Source organism: Castor canadensis, chromosome 4, assembly GCF_047511655.1.
Source record: "Castor canadensis chromosome 4, mCasCan1.hap1v2, whole genome shotgun sequence".
Taxonomy (NCBI): Eukaryota; Metazoa; Chordata; class Mammalia; order Rodentia; family Castoridae; genus Castor; species Castor canadensis.
Genome location: NC_133389.1, coordinates 22715889 through 22738354, shown reverse-complemented (window position 1 = coordinate 22738354; position 22466 = coordinate 22715889). Strand labels below are relative to the sequence as shown.

The window sequence follows — 22466 nt, the reverse complement described above, 5'->3', positions numbered from 1 at the left end:
ATTTAATTTTTGACATGTTCTGTGGGTATACTGGGAACTTCTTGGCTTCTGGGATGGTCCCCCAATAAACCATATAATGGCTTTCATACCTTTTTCTCTACCTAAGCAAAGTATACAAGAAAAATAGTAAAAGTTTTGTTACATGTATATTGTGGGTTTACTTGTTTATAAAAGTACATATAATTTGGTTGGACTATATTGTAAAAAGAATGTATGACAACCAAGAAGAAAACACCCCAAGTTTGACTGTAAATGAAGAGTCAGGGCTTGGAAAAGAAGCAGAATAAACCTTTGGCTAGTCATACTGGCTCTTTAAGAAGAATTCAATATTAACTGCCCACCCTCATCCCACTTGGTACCCACAAGCAGGGACCCTTTATCAAAAGTCTTCCCACAGGAATTCCACAAAGTATTCATAACAGTTTGGCAATAAAGGTCCAGAAACACAGCAGCCGCTCCTAGCCAATCTTGTGATTGCCCCCTCCTCTTTCTCTTCCTTCTAATTAAAGGGAGCTGGAACTAGTGGTAATAAAATGTACTGGTCACATCCACATCATTTGGGGTCTAATTGTTTTTATTTTACTTCTTATTTTTTGGGGGGGTGCTGGGATTCAAACCCAGGGCCTTACACATACTAGGCAAGTGTTCTATCAGATTTTACTTTAAATATACTCAAGAATAAAGTACATAAACTGTTCCTATAAAGTGATATTTTTTTTGCTCCATTTCTCACAATTTGCTTGAACTTGCTTGCAACCACTTCTTCCCTTCCTATCAGATTTAAGTAGGTTTTGATCTTAAAACTCATTAAATAATGTAATGCCAATTTTAATAATTAGATTATCAAGAAATTTAAATGGTAATAAAGTTAGGCTTTATGAGAGCTTCGACAGAAAAAAATGTTAGTTTTTTGGAGACTGGATACTGATTAGTAAAATATTGCAATCTGGTTCACTAAGCAATCTGGTTCACTAACTCTGCCTCTTACCTTGAAGAGTCTGACCTGCACCTATTAACTTAGAAAACTAGTGGAGGTTAGAAAGTGCAAAACATTCTACCAAAACCACAAGCATGGACTTCAAGTAAAAACTAAAGGGTACCTGTGCACATACCTCATACACAGGGAAAAAAAGCCTTATTTTCATAGAACTATCAAAAGTACTAGTCACAGGTGATAAAATAAGTTATACATGATAATGACAACGCAAAACTTCTGCTGAAAGCACAATTCTGATAATGTCCAGAGGCATACTACAAATGCATGAACTATTTTCTATCACTGCTGCTTCAAACCTAAGGTCCAGGAAGGCATCAAAGATGAATGTGTATCAGGAATGCTAACAAGGGGTACTTGTGCGTACTCTTTAACAGAAAGAATTCCAATCAGTCTGTGAATATAATCATTTATTTGTCTTTACAGTGATGATGGAAGAATGTACAGTTGTCCTCTTTCAATAAAGTATAAAAATCTGTTTATATACAGTGAAGTCACAATAATCTTTAATTGGGAAATTTATTTGGTATTCCTGATCTGTTTATATTAAAACTGTGGGGGAAACAAACATTTCATGTAAGTGCTACATTTCCAGTAGATTGCACCTGGCATCAAAAGCTCTGCTTCATCTTAAGGGTCCTGCTTGATATTACAAAAGACTAATTTTAAGTCCTAGGACTCAAAATAAACATTTTTGAATAATAGATATATACATCAAAAATACATCTAAAAAGGCATTGGTTAGTGCTATTAAAAAGCTCTATGTGCTCGGGTACATGTTTTCTTACAGGAAAAACCCAGTGGAAATATTTTCACTCAATTTCTAGGAATTTTCTTGTGGGGAAAGTCAGTTGAAGGTTACCTGTAAGGAAAAACAAACAAACTTAAGTAATTCCATGATTTCTCAGGTGTGAGTTCAGCAAAACATGAAAGTAATCAGAAGCTAAATTTCACTTAGAACCATGTTTTTGTAAAGTCTTGATTCAGCATTCAGTTGTAGCACTTTATAAGTAAAACTATTTAACATCTTCATATATGAAAAAGTGCTCAACATATCCCCTCATTGTTCAAATGTTTTATTTTGATAATGTTTAATACCCATTTCATTTTCAAAGAAGTTGTATGCATCCCTTTATATTTTTATGCAAATATTTTCTATCTACAATTAACTAAATCAGCATAAAAAGGGAACTCAAAGGGCATACAAATGAAAAGTCATAATAAATAACAGCCAAACCTAACATATTTTGAGAAAATTTCTACTTAATGATTTATTTTACTTCACAGTGATTGGCTTCACCTTGAACATTTACAGATGATAGCGATATCCTGGGTGAAAGAGCACTGCTGTGCAATTGCAAACTGAATAATTTGTTTGTCATGTATTTCATTCACAGCTAAATATTTTAACAGCTTTGTTTTTTAATTATCTACTTCTTGCAATCATTCCTAAAATGTTTGATAACCTAGATTTTTCTATGACTCTAAAATTTAAGATACACAGTTAATCTTGACCAACTAGCTAAATAAACAAATACACAAATGCAGATCCACCTTGCTAATAAGGAACATTAGAAAGAACTGTGTCATGACAAGACCTGAAGGGAACTACAGATTAGAAGACTTGGGATCTGTCTCTTACGAGTCACATGAAGTTGGGTATGTCACACTCTTTATCAAGCTAAGTGGTCCCTATTCTACATCCTGTTACAAGCATCTGCTTATAAGTTATGTAGCCATGCTCCAGCTTAAGGATTTTAGGTGCATATGGGGCTAACGGAGTTAGGTAAATGTAATTTTTATAACTAAGAACTATTTCTAACTCTTCTACAACCTACAAGTCTAATGGCCTGGTCTAATAACATCATGCTCAAGTTTAGAATATGACATACAGGAAGTCTCTCCCCACCTAACATGATGCCAGCATTTGTTTGCGTAAAGTGCCTAGAACGTACTTCCCAACAGGAGTTATATGAATGCTAGCTAACTTGATGACAACCCACAACGTAATCTTCTGAGGAAGCAGAGGTCCAGCTAAACCTCAACTGGATGGCCCCTGATTATCCCAAATTGAACTCAAAAGAAAAGTCTGAGAAGAACCCAAAAGCTGACAGAAGAGAAGGGTCTTCCCACTCCATTCTGACACAATGGCACAAAATATGGCATAGGCACAGCGACATGGACTCCCTTAAAGGCTCCAGAGGCAGCATGGCTGGATCCCCAGGCAAAAGAAACAAGCTTCAAACTTCTGACAGATTTCACATACACTAAGTAAACTCATCAAAGCTCATGCAGCACATCCTTGCCAGCTTGGAAAACAAAGATCAACATGTCAACACAGTGACTTCCTATTCTCAGCAAGGAAATTAAAAAAAGACCTAACATAGAACTGAACTACATTCAAAGGGTTCTACATGATCAGTAAACTATGTGAAGGAATGGCATTGCTGTCACTGGACATGTAAATGTAACACATTATATTTACTACTTGGTTTTGGTATCTTTGTAGCCTGAGTCACTCCTAAATTAAGGAATTCATGAAAAGGGGAGGTGGTGTCAACAATTAAATTCATCCTCGCTGCACTCACTATATTTGTTCTATTCTTCTACCAAACAGGACTCCTCCCTTCCTGCCAGCCAGTCTCCAGTGGAAACCTGATCTATACCTACCACTCTATCAAGCTCATGTCCAATCATTCACCAAGTCAAGTTGACCATACCTTTGAATACATCTCAGACCTCCCCTTTCCTCTTCTCCCCACCCACTAACACCACTTCCATGAAACTACAATCCTGTCTTACTAGACCACCACAACCACAACCCAACTGGGGTCCGTACTTCTAAGCTTTCCCCATTCCAATCCTTTTTTTCTTACAGCAAATCTGGCCACGCCACTGACCCTTCAGTGGCTTCCCGCTGGTTTTAATGTTCAAGCTCAAAGTGCTTAGCCATGGTCCACTAGCCCCACATATTCCACATTATTCTGCAGACAAACAAACTACATTCTAATCACACTGACCTTTGCTTTGTTCTGAAAGAAACCAAGCTTTTCATGCCGCCTTCTACTGGAGCCACTTTTTACCTGAACATCACCTGATTCATTTCTACACATTCTTTCAGGCCCAAAGTAAATGTTATTTCTTCATAGAGGCTTTGTTGGCCCATCACTTCATGTTAGCTAACCCCTGTCACTCCCTCTCAGTTTTCGCTTCAAAGGGAACCAATAATTGGTTGATGGGCGGCAGAAAGTAAGACAAAACCTGCCAATACACAGAATGCAAGGTGAATAGCAAGATGCTGTGGAACTCTTAATGTAATCATCTGAAGAGAATATATACCCAAAGAAATAGCACCCATAAACCTCATATGTGTTTTTAAAGTAAGATAAAAATTTGTATCTTTAAGATACATTATGTATTATACTTGTCAATGCAGTGCAAAGAATCTAGAAAAAGGGAAGGATTTTGCCTAAAATGACAGTGTAATTCTAAAGAGGGTACAATGTACCTCAGAAGGTAATGGCATCCAATGACAATTACTTTCCTCTCCTGCAGCCATTCCTCCAACCTGATAGAGTCCTTTCCTTGTTCCTCTGTTTTTCTGTAATGAAACCTTAAACATTTTCCACCTGGTTTTAATAAAGGAAGCTAACAGATCCCTTGTAGGTATCTGCAGGGGTACAGATATCTTCACAGAGGACCTTAAATACAGCGAGAGGAGACAAACAGCAGCGTACGTGCAACCTAAGCAGAGGCGCAGCTTTTTTATTCACCTCTGGGGAGGCTACAAAGGGAAAATAACAAGAAAACAGGCATTCTAAATTCCAGGTGCCTTGGCATCTGGCTTACCTGATCACATTCTAGGCTTCTTCTCCACCATCCATTTCAATTTCCATCTCTTCTGTATCAGCAGCCCGGGACAGGATGTCTGCCATCAGCGCTTCTTCCAATTTCTTACGTACTTGTTGTACTCGCTCTTCCTGTTTCCTTTTCAAAAACAGAAGAAGGTGACACTGAAAATTTGGCAAGTAACAAAAATAAAAAAACTGCTACAAAAGTTCATCCTTACTTAGAAATCATTAAATTCCTAAGAAAAACTTTCTTCTTCCTACACTTTGCAAAGGTTGCTTCTACATTTCACAAACCAAATACACTGCTGAGCCTTGCCAAAAAAAAAATGTTCACAAGCTTTTATCTCTTGTATCACAGAGGATTCTGGAAAGATTTGCTTCAGTACACTCTCAACTTCAACAATTTCAAGTATGTGAAGGTTTTGGCTTATTCTTATAGAGAATGATCAGAAATAATTTGGAAGCAAGGGAGTGACCTGGAAAACAAAGGAAAGTGACTTCTTCACTAAAGTACTAAGGAAGCAGAGGCACAGCAGGCTGGGATGTGGTCTGGCATTCTATAGCCATGTTAGGAGAAAGCACTCCTAGGCTCCCAGGTTTGCATGCAACAGGTTCACACAGAAAAGCAAGGACTACATAAGCCTTGGACCAAGGACAGAGACTGAATGTGTGCTGAGTAGGACAAGAACATGCCATGAGAATGGACACAGTGGCTCAAGCCAGTAATCCTACATTTTTGGGAGGTGGAGATGGGAAGGATCACAGTTCAAGGCCAGCCAAGACAAAAAGTTTATGAGACCCCATTTCAACCAATGGCTGGGTGTGGTGGCACATGCTTGTTATCCCCAGCTATGATGGGCAAATACAAATAAGAGGACAGTGATCCAGGCTGGCCTGGGAATAAAGTAAGACCCTATTTCAAAAATAACCAAAGTAGCTGAGGGTTGGTGGCTCATGCCTATAATTCTAGCTACTCAGGAGGCAGAGATCAGGAAGATCATGGTTTAAGGCCAGCTGGACAAATAGTTCCAGAGACCCTATCTCAAAAAAAGCCCATCACAAAAAAGGGCTGCCGGAGTGGCTCAAGTAGGCTCTGAGTTCAATCCCCAGCCGCCTCCCCCCATACACACACACAAAAAAAGCAAAAGGGGCTGACAGAGTGAATCAAGTGATGGAGTGCCTGCCTAGCAAGTGCAAGGCCCTGAATTCAACCCCCCAGCTCTGCCAAAAACAGAACATGCCATGAGTTTCTCCGTCTTGGTGAATATAGGGGAACCTTAAAAGTGAAAATTCATAGCTCCAAGTCCTTTTCAAAAAAGTCTCTGAACCATTACATGGAGAGAGCCCAAGAGAAAGAGTTGTTAGTTTATACTTCATCTTTAAAAAGCAGAGAAAAAATTGAGAGTAGCTCCCTGAGAAGGCAAGAGAAAAATTTACATCCAGAACCAAATAGAGGGCTGGCGGAGTGGCTCAAATGGTAGAGCGCCTGCCTGGCAAGTGTGATGTACTAAGTTCAAATGCTAGCAGTGCCAAAAAAAATAAATAAACAGAACCAAATACAGAGGCAAAAGTTGAAGAAATAACAGAGGAGGGAAGACTAATAGGTAAAGATCCTGGGTGAAATAAGAAATGAGGGCCCGTGTCATGGTGGCTCATATTTATAATCACAGTTCGAAGCTAGACCGAGCAAAAAAAAGTTAATGAGACCCAATTTCAAAAAGCAAGCCAGGTGTAGTGGCTCATAACTGTAATCCCAGCTAGTCCATAGGTTAATATAGGAGAATCAGAGTCTGAGGTCAACCCTTGGCAAAAGTGTAAGACCCTGAAAAACAAAGCAAAAAGAAAAACAAAGAAAGGGCTAGGGATATGGTTCAAGTGGTATAGCATTTGCCTAGCAAGTGCAAACTCCAGTACGGAAAAAAAAAAAAGGAAGAAAATAAGAATGAAGAGAGGTGAAAGCAGAGGCAGAAGTGAGTGGGACAGTTAGCCTCAAAAACATAACAGGTCAAGCCCTCCCCTGAGAGCAGAAGAAAGATGGTGAGGATGGATGCAGACTGGGAGCAGCACAGTAACAGGGAAAAATGAGGGCTCTGTACCAGAAACTGAGGAGGGCAGACTGCAACCCTGCCCAGACCTGGGACAGCACAAAAGGCAGGGAAGCTCTACTGTTCAGGGTTCCACTAAGATCCGGGGGCTCAGCGAGCTGAACGGTTACACTTGTCCTTCTGCATCAGTGTTCAAGGTAGTGAAGACAACATACAATGTAGCCACAAAAATAGACAGCTTTATTAAAAGAAACAGTACAGCTACTTTTTTTTTTGGTGGTACTGGGGTTAGAAGTCAGGGTTTTGCACTTGCTACCCAGGTGCTCTACCAGTTAAGCCAGGCCTTCAGCCCTTTTTCCCTCTGGGCCACCGTCCTCCTAGTTACACTTCCTACCATAACTGGAATGATAGACTCACACCATGGCACCCAACTACTGATTGAGATGAGGGTCTCGTAAAATTTTTGCCCAGTCTGGCCTTGAACCACAATCCTCCTGATCTCAGCTTCCCAAGTAGCTACGATTACAGGTGTGAGCCAATACACACAGCCAACATCCACTCTTTAAGTCAATTTTCAAAACAGGGCCAGGCAGCTGCGGGGCGGGAGATAGTTACTGGATCTGAGCTAAACAGCCTCTGTCATATCAAAGAATTAGCTCAACAGATGTTTGTGTAATGGATCAGGGTCAAGAAGAACATATTTGTTTATTTCTTACAGAGTTAGTCTCCCCTCTAGCCCAGTGAGTCAAAGTTTATGGCAACTGGCACATCAGTCTTACTCTCCTAATAACAGGGAACAAGCATATGCACAGCTTCCCAGGAGTAATCCCACTAGGAAGAAAAGAGAAAGGAGCAAAAGTTGCCTTGGGATGAGAAAATGGATCTCTAGCATTACCATTGATTTTCTTTTACTTTGAACATTACTTCCCACCTTTATGAATGCTGAAACTGCCACTGTGGCAGGCAGCATTTTAAGATGTTCCCCAAAAGTACCCCCATACCTCCATACATACTCTTTGTGAGTGAAACTGGTAGATATGATGGGCTATCACTCTATGATTAGGTTACTTAATCAAATGAACTTGAATTAATCAAAAGACAGATTAATATACTAACCTGACCTAATAAAAAGAGCCCTTAGGGATGTAGGGTGAATATAATCAAAGGACATCATATATAGATGTGCAAATAGCATAATGACATCCACTAAAAACTGTTTAAAAAAAGGGGTGGAGGACATAGGAAGAATAATATTAGAAATGAATTTGATCAAAGTACATTACATGCATGTATGGAAATATCACAATGAAATCCCTTTGTAAAATTAATTTACAAGTTAAAAAAAAGCAAGAATAAGATCTTTAGTCAGAGTTTTAATATAACCAAAATATTGGCTACACAATTACAGGAAGAGTAAGAATCTGACCTTCAGTCATTTTTTTTTTAATTTGTACTAATTCAAAAAGGAATGTTTGCATAATAATTTGTTACAACAATTAAACCAAATGAGAAATTTGTTAGACAAATTTACCCAAAAACGAAATTGTCCAGATCTGCTTTGAGATAGCTTCCTCTAAAAAGATCTGGTGTTGAAGCCACTGGCATTCCCATATCACTCAGAACCTCAGCCAACACCCATAACAACCTGAGGAATTCCTGTTCACAAACTCTGTGCTCATTCCATGTCAGAAAAGAACTGGTTTCCCATGTAATTTTCTTCCTCAAGGTCAAGAATAATCCAAAGAGCAAGTTGATTCCTTGCCTTATAGTTTGTCATTTTTTTCAAAACTAAAGTTGATCATAAGTTTCATGCAATCAAGGTATATGAATACAACTTTGAAATGCTGTATATCTTTGCAAAAGGAATTACTTTAAAACTCAAGAGGGGCTTTCCAATTATAAATCTAGATAGACATGCATTTAGAAACACTTTATACTAAGTTTTTATATAATTATTTAAAAAATAAAATACACTTTTATTTTTAAATTATATGATTCAAAAGTGCCATCTGCTGGTTTTGTCCAGGAATAGTACTCTAGTAAAACTGACTTACATTCAGAAGATAGAAATAATGAAGTATACACACTGTCATATTTTTAAAGACAATATAACATATTACAGTATCATTATAAAGCAGAATAAAGTTCATAAATCCTACACAAAAATTTCTTTGTGGTCTTACTATCCAGAATAGTTTTATTTCTGAGCAACGGTTTGCTTCTATTTTCAGGGATCTATCAATCTGAGCTGAATATTCCTTTTATTATTTGATGCTAAAAAACATAATTTGTAGACTGGCGAAATGGCTCTAGTGGTAGAGTGCCTGCCTAGTAAGCTTGAGACCCTGAGTTCAAACCCCAAAAAAACAAAAAAAATAATAAATATTTAAAAACTTAGTTTGTGTCCCAGCCTCAGAAAGAGTAAAAGACGTTAACAGATGCAGCTATGTCCTCTCTCATTCCTGACTCTTGCTTTACTCTTTGCTCTATCTTCCTCATTTGCTTCTCATCTTGCTGTATCCTCTCTCTCTCTCTCTCTCTCTCTCTCTCTCTCTCTCTCTCTCTCTGTGTGTGTGTGTGTGTGTGTGTGTGTGTGTGTGTGTGTGTGTGTGTCTTTTTGGAACCATTTTAAATCTTGACTTGCAACAAAGTGAAGTAGAAATAAATAATTGAGTTTAAATGAGGCAAACATAATCAAGATAACTAAATTGAACTCTGAAAACACAGCTGAGCTTGAAGCGCCATGGCTATCATCTACTTTAAAGAGAGGTTGGTTTGAAGACAAACTAACGCAGGAAGCCAATCATAAAAGTCATGATGAATGTGCTAGCGGATGGCTCAGTAGCAGAGTGCTTGCCTAGTATATGGGAGACCTGCAGTTCAATCCCCAGCACTGGGGGGAAAAAAACTGAAACAAAAAAGAAATACATAAAAGACATGATGAGTGAAAAGGGCTCATTAAAGAAGAAATTCAAAAGTCCAAATTGCCACTGCAAAAACGACAGCTAGAGAATATAACTGATCTAATAAGACATGCTTGTGATGATCCCTCTGGTATGCCACCCTTCTACCTTTTTCAAAGAAATATGTGTTACAAAGGACTTTTATCACTTCTCATTAGTTTCATAAAAGCTTTGTAAAACACATATAAACATTTTAGTAGATTTGGCACTTACATATTGAGAGTCCTCTATCTAAAAGGCATGGGAAGAAAAGGATTTCAAATTCTGTTGGATTTTGGAGGATCTACATATGCATAATGAGGTATCCTGGGGATGCGACTTAAGCCTACACACAAAATTCCCTTAAGTTTCCTAAATGCCTTATACAACAGCTTAAAGGTAATTTTATGTAATTTAAAAAAATAATTTAGTACATGAAACAAAGTTTTATGGCATGGGATTTTTCACTTGTATTATCATGCTGGAGATGAAAAGTTTCAGATTTTGAAGCATTTTACATTTTAGGTTTTCAGAGTAGAGATGCTCAACCTGTACTATCTCTGGCATTGAGCTTACTGGGTAGTATAAAACTTATCCATAGGCAAAAAACACGTTTTTCAAGTTACAATAAACTGCCTTACCTAATGTCTTCATCTGTGACAATGAAAGCTTTGCAGAGGGGTTGAGATGTGTTTAGCCAAACAGCAGGGTTCTTTTCCACAGCAGCGGAGACTTGTCCTGTGATTGGTGCAGAGCTTGTGTGCAAAGCGCTGGCAACAGCAGATAAAAGGGTCTCATCATTACTACCTGGACCAACTCCTGCAATCAGAAAGAAGCACCATTGACAGGAAAATTCTCAATGTGCTGAGCATACCATATGTGACCTAAAACAACCAATACTGTGTGTTCACTTGGGATCATATATTTAACTTAACATAAGCCAAAGCAGCAAAGGATAATACATATCCACTTAATAGCTGTTATACACCAAAGAATTAACATTAAAGTAATTGTAACAACAGAGCTAAGTGTTTTCAATCAAACTAACTTTAAATTACATTTCCTCAGGTAAGATCAATTATTTTAATAATCTAAGTCTCTTATACAGTGTTATATTGTACTCAAGTATTCCTGTTAATGTATCCTGGAATAGTTTCTCCTTGTAGCTTTTAACATTAATTTCCAGCAATACCTCGGTGTTTATCTTCTTCATTTCACAACTTCAAAGGAAAAATCAATACAAACATGCTATACACGTGCAGCTTTATGAGCTCTTTCAAATGCCTAACAAAATATCCAGATTCACAGACTCAGTAACTGTACACTTTGACTATGAGACTGCCATCACAGGAAAATTTAAATGAATCGCTTAAAGTTCTAAACTTATTTAGTTAGTTAAAGCAATAAGTTTTAAGAACATAAAGGGATGAGACAATAGTCCAACTGTGAAATATGAGGCTTTTGAGTAAGACACACATACTGATTTAGAAGCTGAAGTTCTAATACTTGAAAACAATGCCTCCCTAGAACCTGGAGTTACCATGTGATTTGACAGGTAGACTGGCAACTTGAGTTCTCTCCCCAGACCCTATTAGCTGCTGTTATGGACCAAAGTGCATGTTCCCACTGCTACTTACAGCATCAGTTTCTGGAGGGAAGGGCAGAAAGAGAGCTGTTTAGTTGCTTTGGTAAAAGGATGAAAGAAAGAGGAAATGTTGGAACCAGATGCTGTTGTAAGCAAGAAGCTTGGGAAACCTTTTTGTTCATCTGCATTCAATGCTAAAAGCAGCACATGGGTTAAAGTAGATGATGAACCTAATCTAGATCCAAAAGTTTTACACAGAAAAAAAAAAATCCAAGGTAATATACTACATGGAAGTAATCTCCTGCAACATACAAGTTTTTCCTATACATCTTCCCTGGGTTTACTACTCAAGAAATATGCCATCCAGCAAGGCACATGATCCCCTAAGGGAAAGACTTGCTGTCAGTCAGTTCTGAATCCACAGTATCTAATATAGTGCCTGGCACACAGTAGGTACTTAATAAATATCTGCTCAACTAAACTTAGATAATACCTTGAAGACCTTTAGGTAGTTCCATGGTTTTTATAATTTGTTCTGTTACATCTGATGCACTAAGTCCTTGTAGCCTCTTCTCCCAGAAAAGCTGTAAAGCAAAATATCACTGTTAATAGATACATTCTCGAGACAAGAAAGTAGCGCATCGATGCTGTTGAATAATGAAATTTAAATCATTTCAGTAGTTTCCTACAATTTTTTTGTCACTTTTTCCTTACAAGTTAAATGATGCTCCAAACATGAATTATTTCAACACATAATAACTCTTTCAGATGACATTACTCAAAAAATGTTTTGCTATTTTATGCAACATATTCATTTGTTACTGAATTATAGACTGTTATATGCTATATACTTGTGTAGTTTTTATAAGGTATCATCCAAAAACTGAAATTTGAATTTTTAAAAACTCACTTGGCATGAAATTTTAATGTTAAAATTTATCACGGAAAAGAAAATAATAAAATTATGTATTAGTTCCTTTATCCAGTATCATTAGCGAAAGAGCTACTCTATATGTAGAGTTGTGATTTTTTACAACAGTGATGTTTTAGATACTGTAAGGGGAAAAAGCCCCATTTTTATGAAGACTTTACTAAAAATGTCTTCCTTTCTTCCTGTTACACAGGGCCTGAGCCACCTTAGTCACTCAATGGCCCAAGTAATCATTCTGGGTTTCAGTGAGCACAAGGAAAGGCTCTTCATTCCTTAGGGGGCTACTGAGGTATGCCACTGCTTATTCAAACACTATCTGGCCCCAGACAGTTATGTTTTTTTTATTTTACATCCTTTGTATACTTTAAGTCTTTCTTCGAATTAGCTATTACTTCTCACTAATGTCACTCAGCATATATTTATTGAGCTCCTACTATGTGCTATGCTTGTCCTGTGGATGCAAAAGTCAGTAAGGTTGACATTCTCCTTGTCCTCAAGGTTTATTTCTTTTTTTAGTTTGCTTCATTTTTACTGCAGACAAGGCGGGGGTGGGGATGGAGAATTCTAGAGGACTCTATCTGATATCATTAATCCTGAGTACCAGAGCCTGTGACATAGTTGGTACTGAAAAAAAAATTTGTGTAGACTCAAAATGGAAGCAACTGGACTCAGTCTGAGGATGTGAAGAACATACAAAGCCAGCTTGAAGTCTCAGATCATATAGTTAGATTCCTTCATACAGTAGACCTAAGGTTTATTATACTTAGTTTTAGCAAACTTTGTTCACTTTCAGGAGTTTGGGGCCTTATATTATAACTTTGGTGTATGTGAAGAGTATCAGATAATTGCTCTCCAGTTGAATGAGAAGATATTTATTGCAGAATAGTAATATGTTATAATAGCCTCAATGCTACCACCAGGAGTAACCTGCAACAGAATGCTTTATGAATAATGACATCTCCTATTTTTTTCCCTGTAAATCACATCATCAGCAAGAAGACAGAAGTACATTAACTATCATGAATGTCAGGAGTTAGAGGAAGGTCATAATTGATGAATGTGATAAATGTCCAGGAAGCTCTGTCTGCTATTTCATTTTTGGTTAAAAAAAAAAAAGTCATCTTTGTTTTGAATACCATAGTTACAGAAAAAAAGGAAGGAAAACAAAACCCAGTTACATTTCTAATTAGTATAGGCAGAACCCACAGAGAGACAGATAATAGATAGATAGATATGTTATCAGTCCTTTGTATCTGTGGGCTCTGCACACACTGTTTAAACCAAATACAGATAAAAAGTAAGCAGAAAAAATTGCACCTGTACTGAACATGCAAAACTTTTCCCTTTTGCCATTATCCCCTAAACAATACAGCATAACAACAGCTTAAACAGCATTCACACTGTATGAGGTATTATAAAGAACTTAGATATGAGGTAAAGTATATGGGAGGGTGTACCTAGATTATATGCTAATGTTATACCATCTTATACAGGAGACTTGAGCATCTGTGGATTTTGTTATTGACAGAGGGTCCTAGAACAAATCCCCTGAGGATACAAAAGGAACGATTCTGTAATATAATTTAATTTGCAAAAATAAATCAATAGTACTTAAAAATAAAAACATGAGAACATGGGCAGCTATGATTGCTAATATTTTACATTTGGAAATTCTATTTCCAGATATTAAGAGGTAATTTTTGAATCTAACACTTTTTATTCTTTTAAATTTTTCAAGAAGGAAAAAAAAATTAGGAAGAAAATTTTAAACTAAATCCTGGATTGAAACTGGTATATGGCTCTGGATGTTATCAAGTTCCAGCACCACCATATCATCTGACAGCCCTCAGACAGCTAAGTCAGAATCTGATACACATCGACAAAATTTGCACATGTTCTTTAGATGATAAAAGTGACATCTCCAGAGTTCAGGAGCAGAAAGTATGAAATGTTCATGCCATGGAAATGGATGTATGTGTACCCACGGAAGTGAGGGAGGGAGTGGGGAAAGGTTAGTATGAGAAAAGAAAACATTAAGAGCTTAAGGTCACTTCCTCCCTAGCCTTTCAACCACTTACTCAAAGCTGATAAGCCCACTCATTTCTGAAAACTGAGAGTCCTCATTCAATAAATGCCTGCTTATATCCAAGTCATCTTTTCTCTACAGCCATCTTTTCAGACTCTTCCCTGTTCTATTGTTCTTAGGGTGTTGGGGAAGCTCTTTGGTTTTAAAAATACATTTTCTTTTTAAATTATTGTTGTACTGGGGATGCACTGTGAAATTTACCAAAGTTCTTACAATATATAATAGTTGAATTCATTCCCCTCCATCATTTTCCTTTATTCCTCCCCTCTCCCTCCATTCCTAAAATAGTTTCAACAGGTCTCATATTTCTGTTTTCATACCTGAGTATGTAATAGTTCCACCATATTCGTCCCCCACATACTACTGATAACCCCCATACAAGACCTGTTTTACCTTCCTGTTCTCCGTTTTTAAAAAAAGACATAAAAATGCATTTTAAGTGTATACACAGCAGGCAGTATACTGAAAGAAACTTGTCTTTTCAATACTGTGTGATTCAACTGATAGGACATCCTGAAAAGACAAAACTTTAGGGACCACTGACAGAGTGAGGTGGAAGGAGGGTTCAGTGGAATGAGGGTTCAGTGCAAGGCACTTCTTTGGGGTATTGGAACTACAGTCTCTGACTTATCTGGTTAAGACAATGACTACTGTTTTTTTTCCCCTAGGCCCATTCCCAAGAAATGGCCAATACACATATCATGCTTCTTCCAAGCCCACTTCACTTTAATACTTTATCACCCTTTATATACAAATTTCATTAAATTTACCCTGTAAGCCAGTCTTCTCCCCAAACTCTATGATATTTTTTCATTATCCTCACTGCTTTGCAGGGAAGACAGGAAGGGGAAGGTCTTCCTCTGTTTAAGTTAAAAATTTCCTAACCTACTCACTTATGAACTCTAAATGTTTTGTAGGTGATTGTGTTCACCTGGAGTTCTCCCCAATCATCCCAAGTCCAAAGACAATAATATTTAAAACACAAGTCTCCTCTAATTTGGATGGAGTCCCCCTTTACCTAGTCTCTCCCAAAACACTTCATAAAGACTACGGTTGTCATCAATCCTAACCTGAAAATCTGATTTCACTAGCCAATACAATGATTTTCTCAATTTTATCTTGCTGACTGATGTGACACCAAATAATAACTATAAAGGAACAGAGATTTGATAATTGGATAAAATCCCTAAATGAATGTGCTATCATCTTCACAGCTATTGCGTAACCTCTCTAATCCAGTATCAGAAAACTGGACCACCTCCCAAATGCCCATAACCTCCCACTGCCAACGGTCTGGGAAATGCCCTATTTAATAAACCAGCTGATTGAGAGGAAGTATCTAAAACCCAAAAGTGCCTAAAATGTCGATGAAAGGACAATACACCTTTGGAGAAAATATCTTAGTAATCAGTAATCAGTAGAGAAAGCTATAGCTTTCTCCTCATGGTTCCCTTTACTCAGTAAGTACATGTGGAAGGCCAGCTGCATGTGCTTTATCTTATCTGACTTAGCCTCCCTGAGGACAAACAGGATGTCATGTCACAAAAGCAGCTGCTTTAGTGACATGAACCAGCAAACAAGCTTATTGGAAGTAAAATTAACACAGAGTACAACAGTAGCATTTTTGCCTTTGAATTGCTGAGGATCTAACTACGCCTTTGGGGGATTTTGTAACTTGCCTTATGAAGAATATCCGAAAAGAGGAGGAGAAAGAAATAGGGACTATTAAAAAAAAACTTCACAACACACAAACAAAATATTCCTGATCTGGGAACCAAGCTGGCAGTGTTTATCATTATTAACCTCCTTACCTTGAGCTAATTATTAATATGTACTCCAAACACATTTGTGCTCTCTTTGACTACCCATTATATGCAAAGTATTGTGCTGGCTCTGGGGATGATTGTAGGTATAATTGGTAACGGCTGCCCACTATGAGCTTTGTTTGGTGAAAAATAAGCAAAACTCTACAAGGTAGACTGCAGTAACTGCAATAGCCTTAATCTGGGAGAATCTAGGAGAGCTTTTAGAAAGAGGTACCTCTAGAATGTGTAAGAATATTCTATAGGCATACAAAAGAGGAAAGACGATCTTAGTCAAGGAAATAGCTTAAGAAAAGGTCGATGTTTCTAAGTGATTTTATATAGAACAATAACCAACGTGGCTTATTTTCAGTGTATGTTCTGACATGAAGCCTCACCCTCAGAAATGCTATAATAAAGGTCCGAGGTTAAGTAAAATTGATCTATTGACTAATTCACTGATTTACAAGCACCTTAGGTGATTCTGATGCAGGTATGAAGTTGTTTGATTGAGAAAGACTGGTTTGGTTTGGGATGAGAGAATGGTACTGTACATAGACAGGTGGTGTACAGTGATCAATAAGAGCTCCAAGTTTTAATCGTAAGTATACCATAAGATAAAAAATATAAATTATTTTATCCTCTTCATTGCAGAAAACTGAAGGATGATATTGGCCTCCTATTACTTCAGTGCAGGAGGACAGGTGTTGAAGTTTATTTAAAAGTCAACCTAATTCACTGAGTGGCTCACACTTGCAATCCTAGCTACTTAGGAGGCTGAGATAGGGAGGATGGGAAGAGGATCACAGTTCCAGGCTAGCCCAGGAAAAAAAAGTTTGTGAGACCCCCATCTCAATAGAAAAAAGCAGGATGTGGTGGTGCACACCTGTTACTCCAGCTACAGTGAGAAGTGTAAAATAAGAGCTCAAGATCCAGGCTAGCCTGAGTAAAACGTGGATGTTTCCAAAATAAGCATAGCAAAAAGGGCCGGAGGCATGGCTTAAGCAGTAGAGTACTTGCCATAGCAAGCACAAACCCTTAAGTTCAAACCCCAGGTACAAGAAAAGAAAAGAAAGTCTATGTAATTGTTTAGGTATAAAGAAAAGGCTTATCCAGAGTTTTGTTTGGCCAGTGAGACTAATTAAGCTCAGTTACAATGACTCAATGGAATACGAGGAGAAAGAGCAGTCACGTGACTACCACTGTGCTAAGTGCTCCATGTACAGCAATTCAGTTACTCTTTCTTACAGCATTTTGGAGAAGATATTATTACTCTTGTTTATTCGTTAAGTAACTTACCAAAGGTTACACAACTAGTCAGTGGTGCAGCTGGAAAAAAAAAATCAGATCAGGGTGATTAAATAGTCCTACTCTTAATAGTAAGAACTCTGAAAGAGCATTTATGTGTTTGACTCTGTGTTCAATCATATAGTACAGGCCTCAGACTCTTCTATTCATGACCATCAAAGATTAATGATAGATCAATAAATGTTATCAAAACTGTCAAGTTATTCGCAATCCATTTAAGGATAAGAATCCATTTAAGGAAAATACATTCAAATCCTTGTTTGTAACTAAGCAATAAACATTGAGTAAGTCATCAACTATAGACAACTTATATCTGATGACTACCTCCTCCTTACAAAGAATTAAGAAGGTCAGGCTTGTGATATATCTAGCTAAAGCTAGCACAGAGTTTTAAGGAGGTATCATACTATAATTTAGGGTAGCTCATATCATACCAAAAAAATGGTAAGGTGTGGTGGCTCACATCTGTAATTCTACCTACTCCTTGGGAGGCAGAGATGGGGAGGATTGAAGTTTGAGGCTAGCTTGGACAAAAAAATTCATCTTAGCCAATAAAAGATGGGGCATGGTGACATGTGCCCATCATCCCATTCTGTAAGAAACATAAATAGGAGAATTGTGGTCCAGGTCAAACCAGGCATAAACATAAGACCCTATTCAAAAGATAACTAACATAAAAAGGGCTCCTCTGAGAATGCTTCCAAAACAGTGACACTAACAATGTATGTATTTTATAAAATGAAGGGGAACAAAATGAATTTTGTTCTAAAAGAACACTGTTGTAGATCAATTATACTAACAGCTACTTGCCATGTTCGCATTGAAAAGCAGCTACATCAAATATATCAGCATGGTTTTCATCTACCACTATATTCAATTTGAAAAGCATTGATGTGTCTATATAGTATGAAAAAACTCATGATACAGAAAGACACTGACGTTCCATGTTTACTTATGACCTCAACTTGACCGTCAACTTGGAGGACAGGAGTATCTAACTTCTGAGCAGCAGAAGTTTCCCACTCTATGGAATTGGATAATAAAAACTACCTTAAATGATGAGAGAAACTAAATAAGGAGATTTTATAAACACTCAAACATGCCCAGTATATACAACTATCAGTTTAATATTTTGTTTCACCTATGGCTTGTAGCACACTGTGGATTACAAGCTAGCACTTTATAAATAGCTGGTCATTTTAGTAAAACTAGTAAGTATATTAGCAAGTGAAGAGTCTGAGCACATGCATGTGAATCTGCCCTTCCCTCCCAGATTTTCAGCTGGAGCTTTCTTACTACTATAAATATCTTAAAACTCTTCCTCTTCTCTCTTGCATCCAAGCAAACTGCCTCTCCACTAGGCACAAGGAATGGTTGAGAATACTTTGGTAAGTAGTACCAGCTACCTAATTTTCAAGAACAGTAAACAATAAAAACAAGAGCCTCCCTTATTCAAAAAAGTATTAAAAATTTTTAAGGGATAAAGGCATTAAACTAGGCATCGGTTCTTCCTTTTACTGAGAGGTTCTTCCAAGCATCAGGCTCTCTGCAAATTTACAGGCCACATGTCTGTACATAGTGGTATAGGATGACAGTGGAAAGAAAGAGAGAGGTCCCTATGCTATGCAGCAGTACTTTGAGGAATATCTCAATCTGTGAAGTTCTTAGAAGAAGGAGGACAACAGAAAATAGTACTGGATGGATCTATGTATGACAAAGGAACCTTCCCCTAATGCCTTGTTAAAATAACATAAGAAGTTTTCCTCCCTGCCATTCCTCACTGGAAGGATCACTGCCAGGGCTCTGCACACTTGAGCAGGAAGGAGGGAATCCCAGAGGAAGGGAAAAACTGCTGTGGTGAAGAATGGACTGAAACCTAGAGAAGATCAGAATTATGTTCTATTTCTAGTCCTGGGATTATATGGACAGCTTTTAATTAAGATTTCTTCAAACTGTAATTTTCTTTCTATTTTTAGTCTATCTATTCCCAAATTGTGATGATAGTAAAGACCTTAGAAAAACCTCAAAAGGGCTTTGAGCTAATTTCAAGAATAGAAGGTAGGAAAGAATCAGGAAACAGAGACTATGTTTCTATGCTACAGGAAATAAAGAAGGAAATAAAGCCCTAACCAGCCCCAATGGTCTAAACCACGGTTTCTCAATCTTGGCATTACAAACATTTGAAGTAGATCTAAGAATGCTTGGTTCACATCCATTAGAAGTCAATAGCACCATTCCAACTAAAAAATGTTTCTGGGCATTGTCAAATATCCCTGGGTGTCATAGGGAAGAGGGAGAGGTAAAACTGGGTCTGACTGAGAACTGTAGTTGAGGGCAGGGGGTAAAGAGAGGGGAAGAGGGAGCGGATAGGAAGGTGACTTCAAGATATGAAAGGCTATGAAATAAATAAAAGGTTAGGAAGGTGAGACATTTACAATTAAAGAGGCCCATATCTCAGAGCAGAAGCAGAAAGGAAAGCACTATATAGTTAGTTGTTCTCTCAACTTTGAAGACAGCCCCTAACCCAGCTTCTCCTTTCTGAGCTTTGTGAAAGCCACTGATGTAGCCTGAGCTTCATGTCTGTTCTTCCACTGCCAGACAACTACGCAGTGGGGGAGAGACCTAGTCAACCAGTGAGTAAGACAAAACATAATTGGAGAAACATTTCTTACCTTAGAAATTAATATTCAGTGTAATAATTCCTGATAAAAGCATGGCTATAAACAGTCATTGTTTTTTGAGACCCACTTCAGATTAAATGGTCTTTATGGGCTATCCTGAGATGCTAGAACCATTATAATATTGTTTCTGTTAGATGTAGAGTTCCAAATATTGAAATATGAAATTCTGTATCACAGTCCATAAGTTAGAAAGTGAATACATGTACAGTCTTAGAAGCAGATCTTGGACTGGCAGAGTGGCTCAAGTAGTAGAGCACCTGCCTAGCAAGTGTGAGGCCCTCAATTCAAACTGCAACACTGCCGCCAATTAAAAAAAAAAAAAAAAGCAGCAGCTCCCTGGTACTTACCACAGGATCAGGGATCAAGAATGAGTTCCAATCTGTTGCAGACTACTGAGAAAGGTGTATCTTCAATTAAGGTGACTAAGTTTTCAAGTATAGGTACAGCAATAAAGTAGAATAGACAAGTTGATCTAGAACATGTTAGTTTCCATAAATACTTAGTATGCAACTATTAGACCTGGTTACTTCAAAACTAAAAGCCCAGAGAAAAAGCATCTCATCAAACTGTGCTACACAAAAAAGTAAAACTTTTTCCTTTTGAAAATATACTCTCCATTGAAACAAAAATAAACTGGTCATATGAAAACATGCTGAAGTTCAATAATGAAACGAGGTATAATTCAAAACTCCAAATCCCTGTTTCTTTTTGTTAGTTTTAAACACCATAAGCTGAATATTATCCCTAAGCCACGGAGCCTGTAATAATTGATTCTGCAGCTAACTAGAAATGCCAGCCCTAAATTCAAAGGTCCTGAACCTCTACAAATGACCTCCCTCTACCTCAGGTATCCACCTATCCAGAGAAACAGATATCCTGCTACCTTGTTGACTGTCCCCACACTAGGGCTCTTGATCTCTCCTGCCTTCTCCTGAGCTTGCCCAACTTCTCTTCCTCACATTTTCAGTCTTCCCCCTTCTTCTCCTTGGGTTTCTTCTCTAGAATAAGAAAGTGTATTTGAACACAACAATCTAAAATATGTCCTTAATTCATGCTGCTTCTCCCTCTTACCACTAGGGGAGAAACTCAGATAACTTCCTCACCTTCCATTCATTCTTTTCCTTCTATATAATAGTGACCTTGCTCAAGGTTTTAGTAACTTTCTAATTACTAAATCCAAAAACTGACCCAAGTCTCCACTATCCTACATCACTGTCACAGTCACCTGCTGCCTTTTGTGGTGGTTCTCAGTATTTCCTACTACTGGTTAAGCAACAAATTAAAAAATCTAAGTAATTACCAAAGAAATAATACTGTAAGCATTTTTCTTTTTAAATAAAATTACTTAAAATGAAGTCAGTGCCATATAATATCTGAGTTGTCTAGTTATAGTCAGCAAAAACAACTTAAATATCATAGCTTGCGAACACTACATGACAGACATGAGGAACCCCTGATTTTGTTATGGTGTCCTAGGAAGAAAGGGCTAGATAATGACAAGAAAATTATGATGTAAACCAAAGCAAAGTTTGATTCATGTAGCTGTGCAAACTACAATCTGATCTCTTGTTAAGGTAAAAAATAATACTTTGGGCTAAAGAGGATGAAAGAATGAAGCAAAAGGCAAAACTCAGGGTCAATAAAGATAAAGGAACAGTAATTGGCTGCTGTAGTTGTGTTTCAATTTTGCCATAAACTCTAACTTCACAGTATCATATAATAGTTGGCAAATGTCTGAAAAGGTACAATCATCTTAAGGTGACTGCAGAACAAGACTATCATTCACGTGCTTAAATTTGTTATGTGCTACTCCCATAAAGTTAAGATACATAGTGCGTACAGGGACTCAAGTGTGCTCCTTCTCTACTTTTCTTATATTTGTCACTTGTCAGCATATTTGAAATTATTTGAATAGTGTTTGCTTTCCTTATTAGATTGAAAGTTTTGTGAGGAAATGGTACAGGACTAATTTTTTGTTTATGAAGCTTCTATAATATAATCAGGAATATATGCTGTTGAATAAATGAACCAGTTATTTTAAATTCCACTCAACTGTAGGAAATTTGATCTTTAATAGACAAAGACCTTTCATTAGTAACTTATCAGAAGAGATACCTTTCAGAAAAGATTCTTGAAACTGATACTAATAGTGTAAACCAAGTCCTAATTTTTCATAATGGGACACTAATGGATACTATTTCTTTCTAATACCAAAATCAAGAAATAAAAATACATATGCAC

At 37.4% G+C, this 22466-nt stretch overlaps 1 protein-coding gene across 2 annotated transcripts in view; it reads right to left on the bottom strand.

Annotated features, from left to right (window-relative positions):
* Positions 1-1389: 1389 nt before the first annotated feature.
* Mbd2 (methyl-CpG binding domain protein 2) overlaps positions 1390-22466 on the bottom strand; it is a 62935-nt gene continuing 41858 nt past the window's right edge. The window contains exons 4-7 of one of the 2 annotated variants that reach the window (XM_020174112.2): positions 11911-12001; positions 10474-10651; positions 4844-4981; positions 1390-1856 (exon numbers count right to left, since the gene is read on the bottom strand). In XM_020174112.2, coding sequence (XP_020029701.2) covers positions 4855-4981; positions 10474-10651; positions 11911-12001 — 396 coding nt within the window. In that variant the 3' untranslated portion in view covers positions 1390-1856; positions 4844-4854. Of the gene's footprint in view, positions 1857-4843; positions 4982-10473; positions 10652-11910; positions 12002-22466 lie in introns of those variants that run through there. The other variant, XM_074069809.1, reaches the window with a different exon arrangement.